At 46.0% G+C, this 18,414-nt stretch overlaps 2 protein-coding genes across 9 annotated transcripts in view; both read left to right on the top strand.

Annotated features, from left to right (window-relative positions):
* Positions 1-10,280, top strand: part of ncoa2 (nuclear receptor coactivator 2) — a 54,453-nt gene extending 44,173 nt beyond the window's left edge. For 5 of the 8 annotated variants that reach the window (XM_047329719.1, XM_047329718.1, XM_047329716.1 and 2 more), the window contains 10 exons: positions 72-278; positions 1,196-1,387; positions 1,861-1,990; positions 2,194-2,338; positions 2,447-2,743; positions 3,565-3,642; positions 3,822-4,299; positions 5,128-5,305; positions 5,410-5,623; positions 6,848-10,280. In XM_047329719.1, coding sequence (XP_047185675.1) covers positions 72-278; positions 1,196-1,387; positions 1,861-1,990; positions 2,194-2,338; positions 2,447-2,743; positions 3,565-3,642; positions 3,822-4,299; positions 5,128-5,305; positions 5,410-5,623; positions 6,848-6,859 — 1,931 coding nt within the window. In that variant the 3' untranslated portion in view covers positions 6,860-10,280. The remainder of the gene's footprint in view (positions 1-71; positions 279-1,195; positions 1,388-1,860; positions 1,991-2,193; positions 2,339-2,446; positions 2,744-3,564; positions 3,643-3,821; positions 4,300-5,127; positions 5,306-5,409; positions 5,624-6,847) is intronic. The other 3 variants (XM_035618694.2, XM_047329720.1, XM_047329721.1) reach the window with 3 other exon arrangements.
* Positions 10,281-12,407: 2,127 nt separating this feature from the next.
* On the top strand, positions 12,408-16,955 carry prdm14 (PR domain containing 14). The gene is made up of 8 exons (XM_035619290.2): positions 12,408-13,026; positions 13,211-13,264; positions 13,358-13,518; positions 13,601-13,871; positions 13,966-14,168; positions 14,629-14,730; positions 15,602-15,821; positions 16,275-16,955. The coding sequence occupies exons 1-8, from the start codon at positions 12,408-12,410 to the stop codon at positions 16,436-16,438; spliced, it is 1,794 nt and encodes a 597-aa protein (XP_035475183.1). The 3' UTR covers positions 16,439-16,955.
* Positions 16,956-18,414: the final 1,459 nt, after the last annotated feature.

Below are 18,414 nucleotides of genomic sequence, written 5' to 3'. Positions count from 1 at the left end.
TCAATCATAGGTTCATATTATTCTCAATATGTTGGGATGAAACTAAACTAAACCGATATATTCCTCAACAGACTTCGGGGTGGTCCGACCAGGCCAACCAGTCAGGGGTCTGCCTGTGAGGAGCGTGTCCCTGGAAATGAATGTGTCCCCCCAGCCGCCCACATTACAGTACCCCATAAGGGCCACGAGCCCCTACACTCTTATGCAGCAGCAACAGCAGCAAGGCATGGTGGGGAGTCACGGCATGATGGCTAACCAGGCCGGTATGGTCAACGCAGGTAGGTTCATAATGTTTATTGTCTGAATGTGTGTCGCTGCCATTGTTGCTCAGTGTGCCTTGACTGAAATGAACCGTTGAACCAGTTCTGGGTCATACGATAATGCATATTCTGATTTAGTTATTTACCTTAAATAAAAACACTGTCCAACTTCTTCCGCGATGAAGTCTCATACAGCTTCCTGGACATAGTCTTACTGATAAACAATTAACAGACTGCCTACACAAAATATCCACAGGAATGTGCAAACACCAAGGTTAGGAAACATTAAGTAACCTCATGCAAAACTTAGAGTAGGCATCACACCAAACGCACCCACGTTTAATACAAGTATACTGAAATAATTTTGACTAGACTCTAGACTAATGTAGTTGTGTCATCGCCCCTTTTCAATTTCTGCTCACTGCTCACCAAACTATGTTTGGTTTTTCTGATTCTGCTTCAGTCTCGCTGTGGCAGTTAGATCGCTTTGCATGACTTAGTTTAAACATTTTGCTGCTTTCCAAATTCTGAGGAAAGACCTCTTCCCCTCTCAGCCTATGATATGTCTTGTAATGACACAGTGACTCACTTCCTGTGACAGGAAATAGTCAGTCACCCACTCTGGCAAACGGCCTCTCCCACATTTTAAGCAGTGCTCGAACATCCCCCAGCACTGTGCTTGATATTGCACCATTTCCTCACGGTGAGAGAGAACAACCAGTGAGATCCGTCCTGAACCATCTCTCACGTTTTTTTCCCGTGTGTGTGTGTGTGTGTGTGTGTGTGTGTGTGTGTGTGTGTGTGTGTGTGTGTGTGTGTGTGTGTGTGTGTGTGTGTGTGTGTGTGTGTGTGTGTGTGTGTGTGTGTGTGTGTGTGTGTGTGTGTGTGTGTGTGTGTGTGTGTGTGTGTGTGTGTGTGTGTTTTGCTCCTTCAAGGACTCATGGCCCCTGGTGGTCCACGGCCAGGTATGCAGCAGCAGCAGGAGGGCTGGGCGGGCTCAGCCTCCGCCCCTCCTCTAGGAGCATCTGGCCCAGGGCAGGGCAGGATGGGGCCAAACGGTGCTCCAATGAGGCCCAACAGCCAGCCAGGGCCCCGGCAGATGCTCCAGTCCCCTATGATGCCCAATGGTGAGAGGATGGTTTGGTCTCACAGTGACTTAAATACAGAAACTATGAATGATGAAGTAACAGTAGATTTGAGATTGATACAGGAAGCAATTATTCAATTTTGAATTAAGCTTCAATGTGTAGACTCAAATTATCATCTGTGCATCCCAAGATGCAGGGGGCCTGGTGTGGCACAGATGGACAGACCACAACACATTCATATACAGTATAAATGCCTCTCCCTCTCTGATATTGAAATGTTGCCACCCTGTGGTTTGCCATAATATAACACTCAATGTATGAAAATATTATCTAACCAGGAACTTGCATCTGACCTGTCCCTGTATTCTAGGAAAAAAATGTACCCATTTTAATCTTAGTTGCTTTTGTCTTTTTGTATATTTTTTTGTTTTTTACCTCATACTAACTCAAATTGCTGAGTTGACTACTATTTAACTTGAACTGTGTTGGGGTTTTTTTTGGCCCCTGTTCAGTCCAACCTGACATGGATATTGGAATCGTCAGCCACCATTTCTCCCAGCAACAAGCCCCACCCAACCAGACGGCCCCCTGGCCCGACAGTATGATGCCCATCGACCAGACGGCGTTTGTAAACCAGAACAGGTAAGCTACTCGCTTGCAAATTGTCATGACACGTTATTGATAATGCAGAAAAATCTTAATGTTCTTCAAAACTCCCCCTTTTTTTTTTTTTGGAGTATTTTCATTGTTGCTTGTATTTTCATTGCTGGTATAGGAGTTTTCCATGGTTTATACTGGTTTTCCAATTGACTGTTCTCAACAAGTAACAATTACCTGTTGTGCAGTACGGGGCTCGGCTCTGGTGAAGGCAGTGCAGTCGACGAGGGGGTCCTGATGTCCCAACTCTACACTGCACTTAAAGATTTTGATGGTTTGGAAGAGCTCGATCGTGCTCTCGGGATCCCTGCTCTCGTGGAACAGGTGAGACCGGTATGTCACTATCCACATTTTTGTTTGTTTTAAGTGACATTTCTTTTTCATCTTCCATGGCTTTACATTGGGGGTTTTTTCATCTGTGTCTGTGCCTGCCTTTTTCAGAGCCAGTCCCTGGAGCCGGACCAGTTCCCCCAGGAGTCCTCCATGATGATGGACCAGAAGCCCCCCATGTACACGCAGCAATTTGGTCCCCCACCATCCCACATGGCCCAGAGGGGCTACCCTGGGGCTCCCTTGCAAGAGCCTGGCTTCCACCCCATGTCTGGCCAGATGGCACCACGGCCGGGTTACCCCATGATGAGGATGCAGGCGCGCCCCGGACTGAGGCCCCAAGGGGTCGTCCCCAACCAACCCAACACACTACGGCTGCAGCTTCAGCACCGGCTACAGTCACAGCAGGTACGCATGTATCTAGCCCAGGAGTGGGGAATCTTTTTCTTATGAAGGGCCATTCAATTTTTATAACATCCTTTGAGGGCCATTTTAATTTATTAAACACAGCAGTTCCAGCCATCGCATTAGTGAGGTTAGTCTGATATCACAGCTAGTTGCTAAAAACAAATCTTTTGGTTGAGCACGAGGACTTGCAACAACACGTATTCTTCCCTCATTATGAGATTATTTATTTTTCGCATTTCTGGGTTGCTTTTTTCTTTATTTATTAAATTATCTTGTGGACCAGATTAAATTTTCTCATGAGCTATATATGGCCCAGAGGCCATAATCTCCACCCCTAATCTTTACTGTCCTGACACTTCTCAAAGTAATACCGTTCATTGATTGTTCACATTTTATGGCGTAACCACACTGTTTGAGCAGCCGTGTGATCGAATACACCGATAGGAGTTTGTATGTGTATTTGTAATGTGTATTTATCCTTGAGGTTGACATTTTGGCAGATCCTCTGTGCACATTAGTAATGGTTGGGACATTTAGGTCTATTTGCCACCTGTTGATCTTTAAAGGATTTACTAGAATAATATTCATCATGTCGTCGTAAAATATAAACTGACTATTCGATTTAGATTCATTAATGTATTCATTGTTATTTCATCTGTAATGTTAATGAAATCCATGTGTATCATGTATTTTACTTTAGTAGTTTGTTGGTATTCTTTGACTGTATATTAGGTGGAAGTGTGCATAATGACTTTCAGAAGAATCTTTCAATTCATTGGAGGATAGAGTTTGTCTTGACCTCTCCTTCTGTCTCCCTGCAGAACCGTCAGCCCATGATGACTCAGATGAGTAGTGTGTCAAATGTGAACCTACCTCTCAGGTCCAATGCTCCAAACCAGGTAAGTCACATGATCTGTCTGCACAGACAAGTTTGTGTCAAATGTAAGAAGTGTTTAGTTCATTGTTGTCTTGAAGTGAATGTAAGGTTCACATTTCAGTATTTTTTATGATGTAGAAACACATTTCATCTAATTTTTTGTTCGTCTATCCTTACCCATCGTTTCCCTCTCACTTCCAGGGAACCATCAATGCTCAGATGCTGGCGCAGCGTCAGCGGGAGTTGCTGAGTAATCACCTGAGACAGAGGCAGCAGCAGCAGCAGGTCCAGCAGGCCCAACAGGTCCAGCAGCAGAGGAGCATGGCCATGAGAGGCCCGGGCCTCAACCTGCCTCCCAACATGGCCGCCGGAGGCATGAGTAACCCCCGGATTCCCCAGGCCAACCCCCAGCAGTTCCCCTACCCGCCCAGCTACGGTACCAGTACAGGCCTGGCCTCGCCACCTCCCCCTACAAGCCCCTTCTCCTCCCCTCTCTCTCCCAGCCTGCCCTCTCTCCCCCCCAACCCTCAGCTCCACCTGCATGGCACCTCCTCCTCTTCCTCCACCTCCTCCTCCTCCTCACAGATGATGATGGGAAACACAAGCATGATGGGCGGACAGTACGGGGCCGTACTCAGCCCCCAAATGCAGCACAGTGCCTTTCAGTTTCCAAACTCAGGTACTGCTTCCACACCCCAGACCACCACACACATTACCCCACAGCCTGTGTGTGTTTGTGAGCGTGTACCATTGTGACAACAGTCGCACAGCATCACACGCTTTTCAAAAGGGGCTATCGTCTGATTTGTAAGGTTAAGCACTGATGACTGCATAACCGGCTGCTATTGAATTATCCAAATCATGCTGCATATGTTACTCTTACAAATGATGAGAAGTTATGAATAGGTGCTATGTTAAGTTTCATGATCTCATTGTTTTGTGCAACGTCCAAAATGGTGTCCTGCCGATACACTCTCTCTCCACCAGAGGGCGCCAAGACACAATGATTCCAATGTAGCTCAGCATACACACTGACACCTGCCTCCAGCAGAGCAGTAATCTGGCCTCTACCTGTCAGTCTAATCTGGTGATCTACGGTGGGATTATACTCATTTGTCTAATGACATGTTGGATTGACGCTTCACTCCTTAATCTGATTTCAGCCCAGGCGTTCGTACAGAGAAATACCAGCAACTAGACATAATTCTTCTCTTTCCCCTTCTCACCTTAGCCGTCTCCTTGTTCCCTCTCTTCCCTGTTGCTAGACCGTTCGCTGTTCACATTCATGTAGGAAATATTAACTGCCTGTCCGTGATCTCAAATGCACAGTAGAGTGGACTGCCTCACCTTTACACTAATCCACACACTCGCTCATTTCCTCCAGTTGTCCGTCAGAATGTCGGTGCTCATGCTGCATGTTTGTGTTACATTATCTACACCCCGTACGTAGGTTTGTGGTCCAGTGTCTGCAGGTCCGGTGTACTTGACCCCTTTCGATGCACCACAGGTATGAGCCAACAGGCAGACGGAGGCTTTGGAGGTCCCGGCACGCCACAGAGTCCCCTGCTTTCCCCTCGCATGGCCCACACGCAGTCCCCCATGATGCAGCAGGGCCAAGCTAATGCTGCTTTCCAGGGGTCGCCTGACATGAACGGCTGGCCGCAGGGCAACATGGGAGGCAACAGGTGAACATGGCTAGAAATTCTTTCACTTATTTTATACTCTCCTATGCCCTTGAACCTTAAACTGTTCTGATTCCATGCTAAGTCTGTTTTTGACTCCTCCCCAGTATGTTCTCACAGCAGCAGACGTCACCACAGTTCACCCAGCAGAGTAACACCAACATGTACAATGGCAATGGCATGAACCTCAATAGCGTCCCCATGGCCAACAACATGGCAACGAGCAGCATGGGCACCATGTGCCAGATGGCGGGACAAATGAGCACCACGTCCATGGCCTCAGGGCCCTCACCCAGCTTGCCCTCAATGGGGCAAGAACAGGTAAATACTACCAGTCCAGTCCTGACACGTACACGGGGTAACAAAAATTGGATTACTTAACAACTGGAAGAAGAATCAATGACCTAAAACTTGAGTTTTAGAGAAATGTGTTTCTCAGCCTGGCACCATTAAAAATGGCTGGACCAATTAGCATTTCCTTTTTTTTACACGGTGCAGTAATATCCTCAGGATGACCCTTTACATTACCCACAAGGCACTTTCAAAGTTTAAAAAAAAAACATGGAGGTTAACAGAATGGACTCCTCACAGTTTTACACAGGGATCAGGGGACCGAGAAAAACTAAAAGGTTCATCTTTCTCCCCCCTCCACTCCAGCCTGCTTACGTACGCGTTTGTCTTATCGTGAGACCCTAAGTGTTTGGGCACACTTATTGAACAACCGTGCTGGTGAATAATTTACTCGGTAGTTTACGTAACTCCTCCGGCCCAGAGTTCTGGTGCTTGACTTGAACTTAGAGGACAGTGATGTAATTAGCGGCAGGCACTTTTAAGGCCAGACCATTTAGACTACACAGACGTTACCGTACGATGTTCAAAGTCTGGACTGTGGACTCATCAGCTGGTTAGCTTCGCATGGAGAATGCGACTCTTTATGGCTGTCAAACACGCTCTACACACACGCGCTTAGCAATATTTGATATGGCAAGAAGACAAGTCAGAATTTCTCCTGCACGGAGGCAACTGACATTACTCACTGAAATGTACAAATGATTTCACTCCATTCCTGCTGATTCTCACTCATTTAATTGCCAACTAAGTTCATCCTTTGTTTCCATGCTGTTGGTAGCTCAGTGTGTCGAATGCGCTGTTGTTCTCCGTGATGCTTTTAAGTCCAATAAAGGGCTATGAATATTTAACCAAAGTGCCGCTGTTTGATTGTCTGCACTTCAGACAGTTGTAACATGCCAGTATATCTGTCACTTGATTTATCTCCCTTCCAGGATTATAGAAATATATTGGCACTTAGATTATTTCAATTATTTACCATTGAGCCATTAGCGCAGGCTTTTGGTGATTTACTGACCTGTTTTTAGACTTGATGGAGTTCTTCTGAGATGGTTTCTAATTGTTTATATTCTTGTGTGCTGACTTACTCCTGAGGAGTTCTGCAAGTTCAAGTGAACCAAACACCTGTGCTGCCGAGTTTGTGCGTTCATTAAACGCTCCACAGATTGTGACTTATCGTGCGTCTTCTCTCTGCAGAAGTACTGTTGACCCTCATGGAGTTCTTACTGGACCTCAGTGATCAGCTGGTGCAAGGAGCACGTCGGCCCTTAAAAAATTGTACAAACATCAAAAAAAAGAAAAAAAAACGACGGCCCCTTGAACCAGCCGAGGCCGCGCCCCGACCCCGTCCCCCCAGCCGAAATGTTGCTGTCTGTCCCGGCTGGGCCTCTCCGGCGACCCTGGGTGAGCCCCCCCCCCCCCCCCCTCCAAAACATACGCAGGAGCGTGAAGAGGGCTGGGGAAGGATCACGGATCTCTGTCCCAACATGCCTAGCCCTCCGAGAGGAGCGCCTCACGATGAGTCTGTCTGCCTGTCCAGCTGCATTCACCGTAGTGTGACTTACTGTGGGCCTCCTGGTGGGGGGGACACTGACTTTAGGGGGGCAGCAGTGGGTGAGATCCCTCGTTCTGATGAATGTATTCCTCTCAGTGGACAGCGGCCATTTACAATCTCATCTCAAAAATTACATACACTGATTTTTTTCTTTTTTCTCCTCTGTCCTACTTTTTCTCACACATTTGTGACATTTCCACATTGATCCAAAATGGCAGCAAAGACTCCCAAGTTATGTTCAGAGTTATGGATGGATCTCAAACACTTAGCCGGTTTTGCCTTTTTGCTGTTCTTTTTATTTCATTATTATTATTTTACGTTTGTTTTTGTTTTTTTCCTGTGAGAAATAAGATGTAGATTGAACATGTGGTTGAAAAAAAAACTGATCTTGAAAAAAAAACTGCAGAATAATGGTTTGAGTGGAATGGTGATTTTTATGATTAGACTAATTTAGTCAAGAGGTTTCTATAGTGTATTAAATTAAGTTTTATTTTTCTGTATAGATTCATTTTAATTATTGTAGATGGTTCTTTATCCTAGTAGCAACGAGAAAAAATGAAAGTGTGAACGAGGCACTTTTTTATATAATTTTAACAGTAATGGTTGTATTCTTTCTGAGAAGACTCGTCTATTAACCTGAGTAATGAATTATGCTTTGGTCCTGTAGTTTCAGCAGAAGATGTCAAAGTCAAATATGGTTTAAAGATGAATTACAGAGATTGTACATACCAATAAGTAAGACATTTTCTTTTCTATTTATTTTATTCCTTATGGTTTTGGTTTCCCCTGTCTGGTCATAACACAAGTTTTTGTGTTTCGTTTTATTTTATTTTTGGATGTTGTTGTTTTGTTTTTTTTCTTTTTGTTTTGTTGTTTTAGGGGAAGTGGAGTGGGAGCCTTCGTGTTCTGAAGTGCTGGTACGATGCAGACAGGGGAGCGGGTGGGAAGGAGGGAAGGGTCCTAAGGGGGTGTGCTGTGTATAATGTACAGATTATCGCTTGCTTCTCTGCTTTTAGCATAGAACACAAAAAAAAGAAGAAGAAAAAAACGACAGGACAAACTCAACACAGCCATACAATAACTCTGAAAAAAAAAAAATACAAAATAACAGAAGTGTGCTTTCTATGTTGTCTGGAGTGAAAATGCTTCATACAAGCTGCTAGGTGCAAACTGTTCCGGTGTGATGTAAACAAGCAATAACGATTACTTGAGAATCTCTTAGAGGTTTTTTGGGGTTTTTTTGTCTTTTTTTGTTTTTGTAATTTTTGTACAGTTTCCTTGAAGAAGAAGAAGAAAAAAAAACACCTATTTGCTCCATGTTTGGATGCAGTATTAAACAAAGTTTTCTATTGCAGTTTGTACCAAGAAAGTCTACATCCACTCACAGCGTTCCTATTAGATTATGCAGCGCTGGCTGAGGCCCTCGGAGAGGGAGGCGTGTCGTGATGATCTCCCCTGATCGCACGTGCTTCTCTCTGCCTCCAGCCGTTTCTTCTATAGCAGAGGTCAGAGTTACGACTGCACGGTTCACGGGACCGGCTCTGACAAGACACTTAGCCATATTTTATGACCTCAGGCAGTTGCGTTCAACTGTGAAGTGTTCGGTAACGACGTGCTATTTTTGTGCCCCAGTTAGGGGTTCGGTTTGACCTTCACACGACCTAAAGCAAGTCATCCTCTCTAACCTCAAAAGTACATTTTTCGTCAAAGAAAACTAAAACTTTTATATATATATTGAGTTATTTAACCCAGGACAGACATGGAGCAAAGCCAAATAATCCTCACCTTTTCAATTGGATCTCAGAATTCCTACCAGCTTTTTATTTTCGTAGTTAGATGACCTGTTGGTTAGCACGCCGACGGAGGCCCGCGAGAAATCTATGATGATGTCACTTAACAGGGTCTAATGTAGATGTCGCAGCATCAAACTCAGAAAAAAAAAGAATCATTCTGAATGTATTGTCATTTAAAGGCCTATACGGATGTGACTGACGGTGTTTCTTGTCAACACGTTGACAACACGGTGTTGTGCGGTCGCGCCGGGATTTTCTCAGCATTTACAGAGGAAAAGTCGTCCATCGTTGCTTTTCTTTTTCTTTCTTTTTTTAAAACAACGTTCTTTATGAAATTTGAAGCTGTAGCAAGTCAAACTTTGGGACGGGACGCCTGCGTCAGTGTTTTTCGTTTGTCACGGCCTACGGGAGATCACGCTTCTCTGAAAAAGTGGTGTTGGGATTGTAGAATACAGTCGTGCAGAACGAGCCTTTTTGAGCCCTGTTGAAGAATGATTTAGAGCCCTTTGCAAAATTTCCAAAGATTGTCAAGATTTAGAAAAAATAAATAAACTTAAAGCCATGTGGTAGCAATGCATTTTTTAAAGCATTTATAATGAGGACAGGTGCAAAAGAAATGATATTTGCAGGCCTGGATATATCCAGGCTTTGGAACCCACTTAACGAAATCAATTTTTTTTTCTTCCCTCCTTTAACTTATGGTTTTTGAAGAACTTTAAATGCCCTTTTGTATTGTCTGCCAATTTCTTAGAGCTAAGATGCAACCTTGAAATGCTACAAACCCTAGCATAATGCCTTAGATTTCGCCCGTCCTCGCTCTTGTACATTACACCACTGTCTGTAAATGAATTTGTGTAACGACTTGTGTACAACATTGAATGGGTGCGCCATCGTCCGACTCCTCTCAGTCTCAGTTGGACTCTCCCTCAACATCGCTCTCTGTTCTGTGTTGGGTTACCACCCCCCACCCCCTCTCACTGTTTGTATTGAAAAAGATGATACATAGGGATATTGAAGCAATATGTAATATACTATATGGACTTTTTCTGAAGAAAGCTTACTGTTGTGTTTTCCCGGGATTTTTTTATTTTTGTTCTCCGCATTGTTCACAGGAATCACACTGTACACCTGCATCCACCTTTGTACCCCTAGTGTGTGAGCGTTTTATGCAAAATTAGATAAAGAGAAGTTAAAAACCACAGTTATGCAAGTTGTGAACTAATATGGCTTCGCTGATGCTATTTGCCTTGTAAATAAAGAATTCTGTTATTGCAATATTTAATCAAGCAACTCTTATTTTTTACACGCAGAAAAGCCATCGAAAGGCCTCCGTGTACCTTTCATTCTATTTTCCAACACACATAAATCCAAGATGCAATAGATTTATGATTTTTCTTTTCGTTGACTTTTGCTTCTAAATAAGTTTTATAATGGGCAAGCTGTAAATACAAGAAATGGGCCCTTTAAAAAAAAAACACATGAATATAAACAGGTTTTTTTCTCATAATGATTTAGAGATTGAATAAAGTGACGGCCTTAGTCGAAGATCACTATGATTCTGAAATTATTTTAACAAGCTCAAGTTTTAGCTGCACGCTGCAATTCACATAAAATTTATGTGAATACCCCCCCCCCCCCCCCCAAAAAAAAATAAATCCAGCGTTTTAAATACATGAATAGGCGTGAAGGCCTGTTCATTTTTCGATATTTACCAGATTTAGCACAATTTATTTGTCTTCTAACTTGGCCATATACGCCATGTATTTTGCAATACCTGTGCAAAGCGGCAACAAACAACTAATGCTACTACACATTTAAATATGATGAAATGATCATTAAAAACCCGGGTGAGGAGCAACTAATGTACCAACACAGCACTGATCACGATTCCTCGGGGTTCGCCTCATCTTCTCGTCGTCTTCCTTCGACCATCGTGTGACCTCTTCCTAATTCACCACATCCAAGTCATAACAGCTCAAATGTGTGCTCCGCTGGGGGTCCGCTCAGATACGATCTTATCAAGTGTTCTCTGGTGGGGTGTGGAGTGTCTTCATATGGAAATGTTTGTGGTGGGGGGGGGGGGGGGGGGGCGCTCTCTCTCTCTCTCTCTCTCTCTCTCTCTCTCTCTCTCTCTCTCTCTCTCTCTCTCTCTCTCTCAACGCGCGGGGTGGGTTGTCCCTGAGAGAGGACGCGTGTTCCTGGGGGGGGGGGGGGGGGGGGGGGGTCCTGCATGAGGTCGAGCCGATTCCTGGCCAATGGGAAGGAGGCGCAGGGAGGAAGCATCTCCAGCAGACCTGACTGTATACAGTGTGTAGATGCCCTCAGATGACCACAGACGCACACAGACAGAGAGAGAGAGAGAGAGAGAGAGAGGGTCTATAAGTTTATAACTCGCAGAACCTGGGAGATTTGTTTTTGATCTTTGCACACTGGAGGTGTTGGACTCTGGAGCCGGAGGACATGACCGAGACGACTTCCCTGTGAGCTGCAACTGCTTTATTTATATATAAAAAAAAAGAAGAATAAAAAGAAGGTAAGGCTGATTTTTTTTTACATCTGAAAAAAAAAAAAATCACTGCAACAGCCCATCAGATGGGACATCACATGATTTTCACCGCGTCATTAGGACTCATTCTTGGCCTAATGGTAAATGTTCTTTCAAATGTGGTGAAGTATGTGATCTCCAGTCTCCATTTATTTTTTTAATTTCTCTCCGCTTATTCTGGTCATTCCCTCCCGCTCGTGTCTCCTGTGTGACGACTGTATCTGGGATGTAAAGTCCATTAACGGCTTCATTAATGTTGACCTCTGCTCGAGCCGCCTGTTCTGTAATTGGTGTCATGACCCTGGTTTGTCCCTGTATTTACTGGCTGATTGGTAAACGGTTCCTAAAAATCTCACACACACACACACACACACACACACACGCTCCGTGTTCCAGCCGCTGATGAGCATTTGACGTGTGTGTGTGTGTGTGTGTGTGTGTCCTCTGAGCTGGAAATATTGCAAAATCGGCTCACTGCCGATTGCTTTCCCTTATTGCAATCGTTGTGTTGTGTCCGGTCAACTCTCATCCGCGTGTTGGTTGTCTTATTCTGTATACTCCCTGTAGATATTTGTACTTTTCATGCAGCAGCGTACGAGGTAATTAAATGATGATGATCCAATTACAGTTTGACAGAGGAGGGGTTGCACTTGTTGAAGCAAAAGCTTTTCTGGAATCGAAAAATGCCCCATCCAGGTGTGGTCAGCCTCTTTGCATGTCATGTTTCCCTTTTTAGTTTTCTCGCATTAAACTTTTATAACTCGCCCCCCTCCTCTCTTCCTTCCTCCCCCCGCCTCTCCTCTCCCTCGCCCTCTGAAGGATACGCCGCCCCCCCTCACTGCCCCCCCCCCCCCGGCCGCCGCCATGTCGGTGTCCCTGTCCAGCATCCCCGTCGTGCTGAAGGACAAGAGCTACCAGGCCGGCATGCTGAAGGGCAGTCCCGCCCGGGGCTTCTACCACGCGCCCCCGCCGGGGCCCCATCACTTCGTGGACTTCTTCCCGCACACGCACGGCCTCCTGCACCCGCTCAAGTCCCTCGGCCGCCTGGTGTCGGACGCCCACGCGTCCCTGCCGCTCGGCCTGCCCGGCGGCGCCGCGCCGTTCCTCGGCCAGGGCGGCCACCGCAGCGCGGCGCTGCACGAGCACGTGACGCCCTACCTGAGCCAGGTGTTCCCGGGACACCCGCTGTACTGCAAGCCGGAGGAGCTGGCCGCCGTGGTGACGGAGCACGCCGCCGGGCCGCTGTCCTCGGACTTCAGCAGCCCGTCCAGTGAGCGGCCCTGCTCCGCCGCCTCGTGCGCCGCCTCGCCGCCCAAGGAGGGCGCGTTCCGGTTCCGCGCCGCGGACCCGACGCCGGAGAAAAGGCGCGCGTCGTACAACTTCAGCGAGGACGACCTGTTCATGGTGCTCTACGGTTACTCCGGCGGCCGGGAGCGCAGCGGGGGCCACGCCATATCCGGAGTGGCCCTGCGAGAGAACTCGGGTGAGACCTCGCCTCTCCCTTTTACAGAAATGTCTTGGGGAAATAGAGTCGACTGTGATTGAGCCTCATCTGTATTTTGTATGAGAAATGTACAACAGCTTGGGAGCATCTTCTGGTCACGACGAGTCCGCGACATCAGTGAGTTCTCCGTTAATTGTGCTCCCCACTTCTGACCTTCTTGTAGTTCCTGACTCCCACGTCCTCCCGCTGGACAAAGACACCCTGGAACTTCCGGAGGGTGAGTCGCACATTTTAAACCCTTTGCGTGTGTTTGACCTCTCGTCGTCCCGCGGCCCTTATGTCTGACGCGTGCTCTGGCTCCGTGCCGCAGGTCTGACCCTCCGGCGGGCCGCGTGGGGGAGCGTGTCCCACTGTGGGGTGTTCACGGACAGAGGCGGCATCTCCAAGGGCGCTCGCTTCGGACCCTTCCAGGGGAAACTCGTCAACACCAGCGAGATCAAGACGTACGACGACAACACCTTGATGTGGGAGGTGTGTTGAACCGAAAAGAACCGGATTCTGTCCTGTTCACTTCCTCCAGCCGTCCTCTGATGGTTTGACACTCTGCTCTCAGGTGTTTGAGAACGGCCGGCTGAGTCACTTCGTGGACGGCAGGGGAGGCTCGGGCAACTGGATGTCCCTGGTGAAGTGCGCGCGCTTCCCGGAGGAGCAGAACATGATCGCGGTGCAGGTCCAGGGTCAGATCTTCTACGAGGCCTGCAAGGAGATCCGGCCGGGCCAGGAGCTGCTGGTGTGGTACGGGGACTGCTACATGCAGTTCCTGGGCATCCCGCTGACCCTGAAGGACCCCAGAGAGGACAGCAGCGCGGTTCCTGCCACCGAAGGTCAGGCCTGGAACCGCGCGCATGGCTCGGCTCACCTTGCATCAGCATGCGAAATGATATAAATGACTTCTTTTTATGTCCCCCACTCCCCTAGATTCCGGAGAGGGCTTCAAGTGCGACAGGTGCGGGAAGGTGTTCGCCTACAAATACTACAGGGACAAGCACCTGAAGTACACGCGCTGCGTGGACCAGGGCGACCGGAAGTTCCCCTGCCACCTGTGCACCAGGTCGTTCGAGAAGCGGGACCGGCTGAGGATCCACATCTTGCACGTCCACGAGAAACACAGGCCCCACAAGGTACTGGCGCGCACGTCGGAGTCGAACACACCGCGGGCCACCGCGTCATTGCACCGCGCAGTGTGGGACGGATCGACGCGTGCCAAAAAAGTTGGCTTGGTGCTGAAAGAACAGCTCCCCGCAGCGTCGCCTGACAATCGGATCGGAACGTTATCAGGTCTCCTTAGGAGTCAAAGTATATAGGAGCATCTATTTGATGGTAATCATATACTCTAAACTAAAGAATCATGACGAAATATGTTTGGGTTTTTTTGGAACCGCGCGTACGCTTCATGTTTTATTCCCCCCAGAAATAAATCAGTGCACCCTAGTATTTTCCCTTTCCAAAGAACCAAAAATAAATTTGTACAGTAGAAACTCCTCCACTAAAATGTGAACGAGTAAAGGGGTAAATAAAATATGTCATTTAAAATAAAATCTAATGTGTACTCATGATGTGTCTGCCTCGTGTGATCCGCAGTGCTCGGTGTGCGGGAAGAGTTTCTCCCAGTCGTCCAGCCTCAACAAACACATGCGCGTGCACTCCGGAGAGAGGCCCTACAAGTGTGTCTATTGTAACAAGGTAAGAAGCATGTGCCTTTTATTTTCCTTTTAGAGCTTGAACCTATAATAGATGCATATTAATTGAAAGTTATGTAGCCCATGATGCCGTAACTGTAATGGGCCTAAAGTGTGAATTTGAGTTTGCTGCCTTATTTTTAATTATCACCCAACTAGAGCTTGTACAGTAAACTTTATGACAATTGCATTATAGGAAACAAAATGAAGGGGAACATTCCAGAATATGAAAGTGTGAAAGACTTTTAATTTCCCATATTAGTCGTGTTTGAAATTCTGTGAGGATCCACAGGCACTCCTTCTCCTTTCGGTCTCGTCTCGGATCCATTTAGCACCGAAGCTCGTTTCACGGTGCATTCGGCGGCAGCCCCTCGCCACTGTGTCCCCCCGGCGGGCACGCTCCACGGAGACACTTACATGCTAATTATGGCCAGATGTACACCCACGCTTTTGTCTGCCCAGATTACACGTTTAATTTACGGCCCTGCTATGAGCACAAGTTGTGTCTTCTTCTTCTTCTTCTTCTTCTTTGTTCTGGATGTCCTCGCCCCTTTTGCTTTGTATGCACCACGAGAAGGTTTTTGTTTAACCAAACCCACGAGCCCATCAACGGCTTCATGAGGCCTGGTGGCCAGGGGGCCAATAAGGATTGTTTTTATTTTAGTTTATTTCTTCACGAAAAAATCTTAAAAAAAACAAACACAACAGAAATATAAGTCAAAATAGAGGCGTGCTTCGAAATTGCCAATCAAAGACAGGACCTCAGCCCCCGGTCTTTCCTGCCATCATTATCGTTGTGAATCCAAAAAAAAAAGAAAAAGAAAGAGGCGACATATTAAGACTAATCCTTGGTCTTGTAAATCCCTCTCCTCCAGGCCTTCACCGCCTCCAGTATCCTGCGCACGCACATCCGCCAGCACTCCGGAGAGCGGCCCTTCAAGTGCAAGCACTGCGGGAAGGCCTTCGCGTCGCACGCGGCCCACGACAGCCACGTCCGGCGGACCCACGCCAAGGACAAGCCGCACCCCTGCGACCTGTGCGGGGCCTCGTTCCAGGAGGAGCAGGAGCTCAAGCAGCACGCCAACAGTCACACGAGTAAGACACCATTATGATGATTATGATTATGATTATTATGTGCGCGTGTGTTTTAACCTCTTTTTCATTTTGTCTAATTCAACGCTACTTCTCTAAGCTGATATGAGAAACGAATAAAAATGTAGACTGAGTGAAAAATGTACTCATATCATCCCACAATAAAAAATAATCCCTAACGAATGTATTATTGCACGAAATGTGGGAATTTATTTTTTAATATATATTTTAAATTTATATATATATTTTTTTGTTCAGTGTTGCTCGTTATATAGGCTTTGGTGTTTGTGTCTTTGAAGGCAGGTTGATTTAAAAATCTTTATTTTTTGTCCCTTCTTGTATACATATATATATATATATATATATATATATATTATTTGTGTGTGTGTGTGTATTAAATTTCCTCCCCTGGAAGCTGTTTATGTATTTATTTCGTTCCATCCCTCCTCTCTGCAGGGAGACAGACGTTGGACAGCCCAGTTCTCCCCTCTCCTCACGTGGACGGTGGCCGACAGGTGGACACAGTGAAGGACAATACAGCGGCGCAGACAAAAGCGGGACAAACCTTTCCCTATCCCGGGTTGACCGTTTTAAATCCCGAGTATCGGCCCTGGAACTAGTCCGTTCGAGCCAAACCGATGTGGAATAGACAATACTAATATTACACGAAAACAAAAACTCTATACAGGACCATTGTGTTGATACCAGGACAGATACATGAGTGAATACATAAAAGAGGCCTACAGTAAAGTAGGGTTAGGGTCGTCGTTTTGCTGTTTAAGACAAAAGACAAAAAAAAGTTCTATGATCGCCTATTTCAATAGGCTCATCCTAATTTAAATTGTTGACAGAAATGTGTCTACATCTATTTATATGTTTGGAAAAAAATATGTTGTGTGTTGTTTTGTGGCTTAAAGCTTTCACTCTGCGATGGTTTTGTAACACAGTGTGATTACTGCAGAATAATAACAACGTTAAATATTATCATCATTATTATTATAAACTACGTTGGGTTTTCTCGCATCGAACAGCGCTTGAAAAGCAATTTTTTTTTTTTAATCATTGTATGTGTAAGCCTATTTGTGTATAAAATAAATGTAATGTCCTCTCTTAATTTATAAAAGTGCGTTGATATTTTTTACTGTGAATTTTTTTTTCATGAATAACGAATAAAAAAAAACTGCGCATGGAACACAGATTGCCTGGTCGTGATTTAAAGTCTGAGTTGCCTTTAAAATAATAAATTGGTCAAAACATTAATATCACATCACACACTTTATCTTTACTTGTACCTCTTGATGTGAAAAGAATATTTTTTAAATGGCAAGAGGAAACAAGATGGGACAGGGATTGTAAAAGGTAGTCTAAATAAATAAATTTGATTATCCCCCCATCAGTTTGGATATTTAGTTGGTTGTGTGTGTGTGTGTGTGTGTGTGTGTGTGTGTGTGTGTGTGTGTGTGTGTGTGTGTGTGTTGTTGTTTTTGTTGTCGTCGTCCTCCTCCTCCTCCTCCCCGTCCTCATCCTGGGCCTTTGCTCCAATTTTTTTTCACCTGTGCACCCGTCCAGTCAGTAAAGAGGTCAGTGCACATGTCCCCGCTGTCTGGTGCGTCTTAGCCCTTGTGATGAATTGGAGACTGCATGCTCACAGTAAAAAGAAAGACAAGGGAGTCGAAGAAGAAGAAAAAAGAACAAACACCAGTGGACCAAATGAATGACAATAGAGTGCAGCAGTAAGGTGGTCTATTGCGCCGGGGCACAAAGGAGCTCCCCATGACTGACATCTGCCCTCACACTGTCACCAACTGGCCCACATGTTCTCCTCACATCAGATCACAGATAGATAGATAGATAGATAGATAGATAGATAGATAGATAGATAGATAGATAGATTGATAGATAGATAGATAGATAGATTGATAGATAGATAGATAGATAGATAGATAGATAGATAGATAGATAGATAGATAGATAGATAGATAGATAGATAGATAGAAAGATAGATAGATGGATGGATGGATGGTTAGATTGTGTGTGTGTGTGTGTGTGTGTGTGTGTGTGTGTGTGTGTGTGTTGTGTGTGTGTTGTGTTGTGTGTGTGCTCGTGTGACTGCCTGCATTGATGTTAATTTGAGGAAAGCCCCAATTGGCACTGCGGTGGTGGCGGCAGCGTGGGGTCTGACAGACGACACAGTGTCCAGCCTTTGTTTCGCTGCTCCGTTATGTCACCTTTAAACTCCGGGTCACCACACTTTCACACAGCGAGGACATGGGAGTCAGACACAACAACGCAGGGAACAGCGCTCGGTGCTCAAACACACACACACACACACACACACACATGCGTGCGGAAGCAGTGCGAGCAGACAAATAAACCCAAGATGGTGATTGAAAAATGTGACGCAATGTTTTTGTCTTTTCTTGTCCGGCCCGAGTGACATGCTGTACATCTAGTGATGAAGTGCTGAAACTCCGACTCAGTAAAGTCCGCACCATCCGGCCTCTCTGTGTTTGTTTTCTGCAACGGATGGTCGGCAGTCTTCGGGGGTCAGGGGTCGCCTCCTTACCGAATGTTTAACCGCCTCCCTCTCCCTTCC

Source organism: Scophthalmus maximus, chromosome 21 (assembly GCF_022379125.1).
Source record: "Scophthalmus maximus strain ysfricsl-2021 chromosome 21, ASM2237912v1, whole genome shotgun sequence".
NCBI lineage: Eukaryota > Metazoa > Chordata > Actinopteri > Pleuronectiformes > Scophthalmidae > Scophthalmus > Scophthalmus maximus.
Note: the sequence above shows the minus strand (reverse complement) of the source record. Positions and strands in the feature narration are given on the sequence as shown.

Coding starts and splice junctions, on each gene's coding strand:
- prdm14 (XM_035619290.2), top strand. CDS start 12,408: ATGTCGGTGTCCCTGTCCAGCATCCCCGTCGTGCTGAAGGACAAGAGC. Junction 13,027..13,210: donor GGCCCTGCGAGAGAACTCGG/GTGAGACCTCGC, acceptor ACCTTCTTGTAG/TTCCTGACTCCCACGTCCTC. Junction 15,822..16,274: donor GCACGCCAACAGTCACACGA/GTAAGACACCAT, acceptor TCCTCTCTGCAG/GGAGACAGACGTTGGACAGC.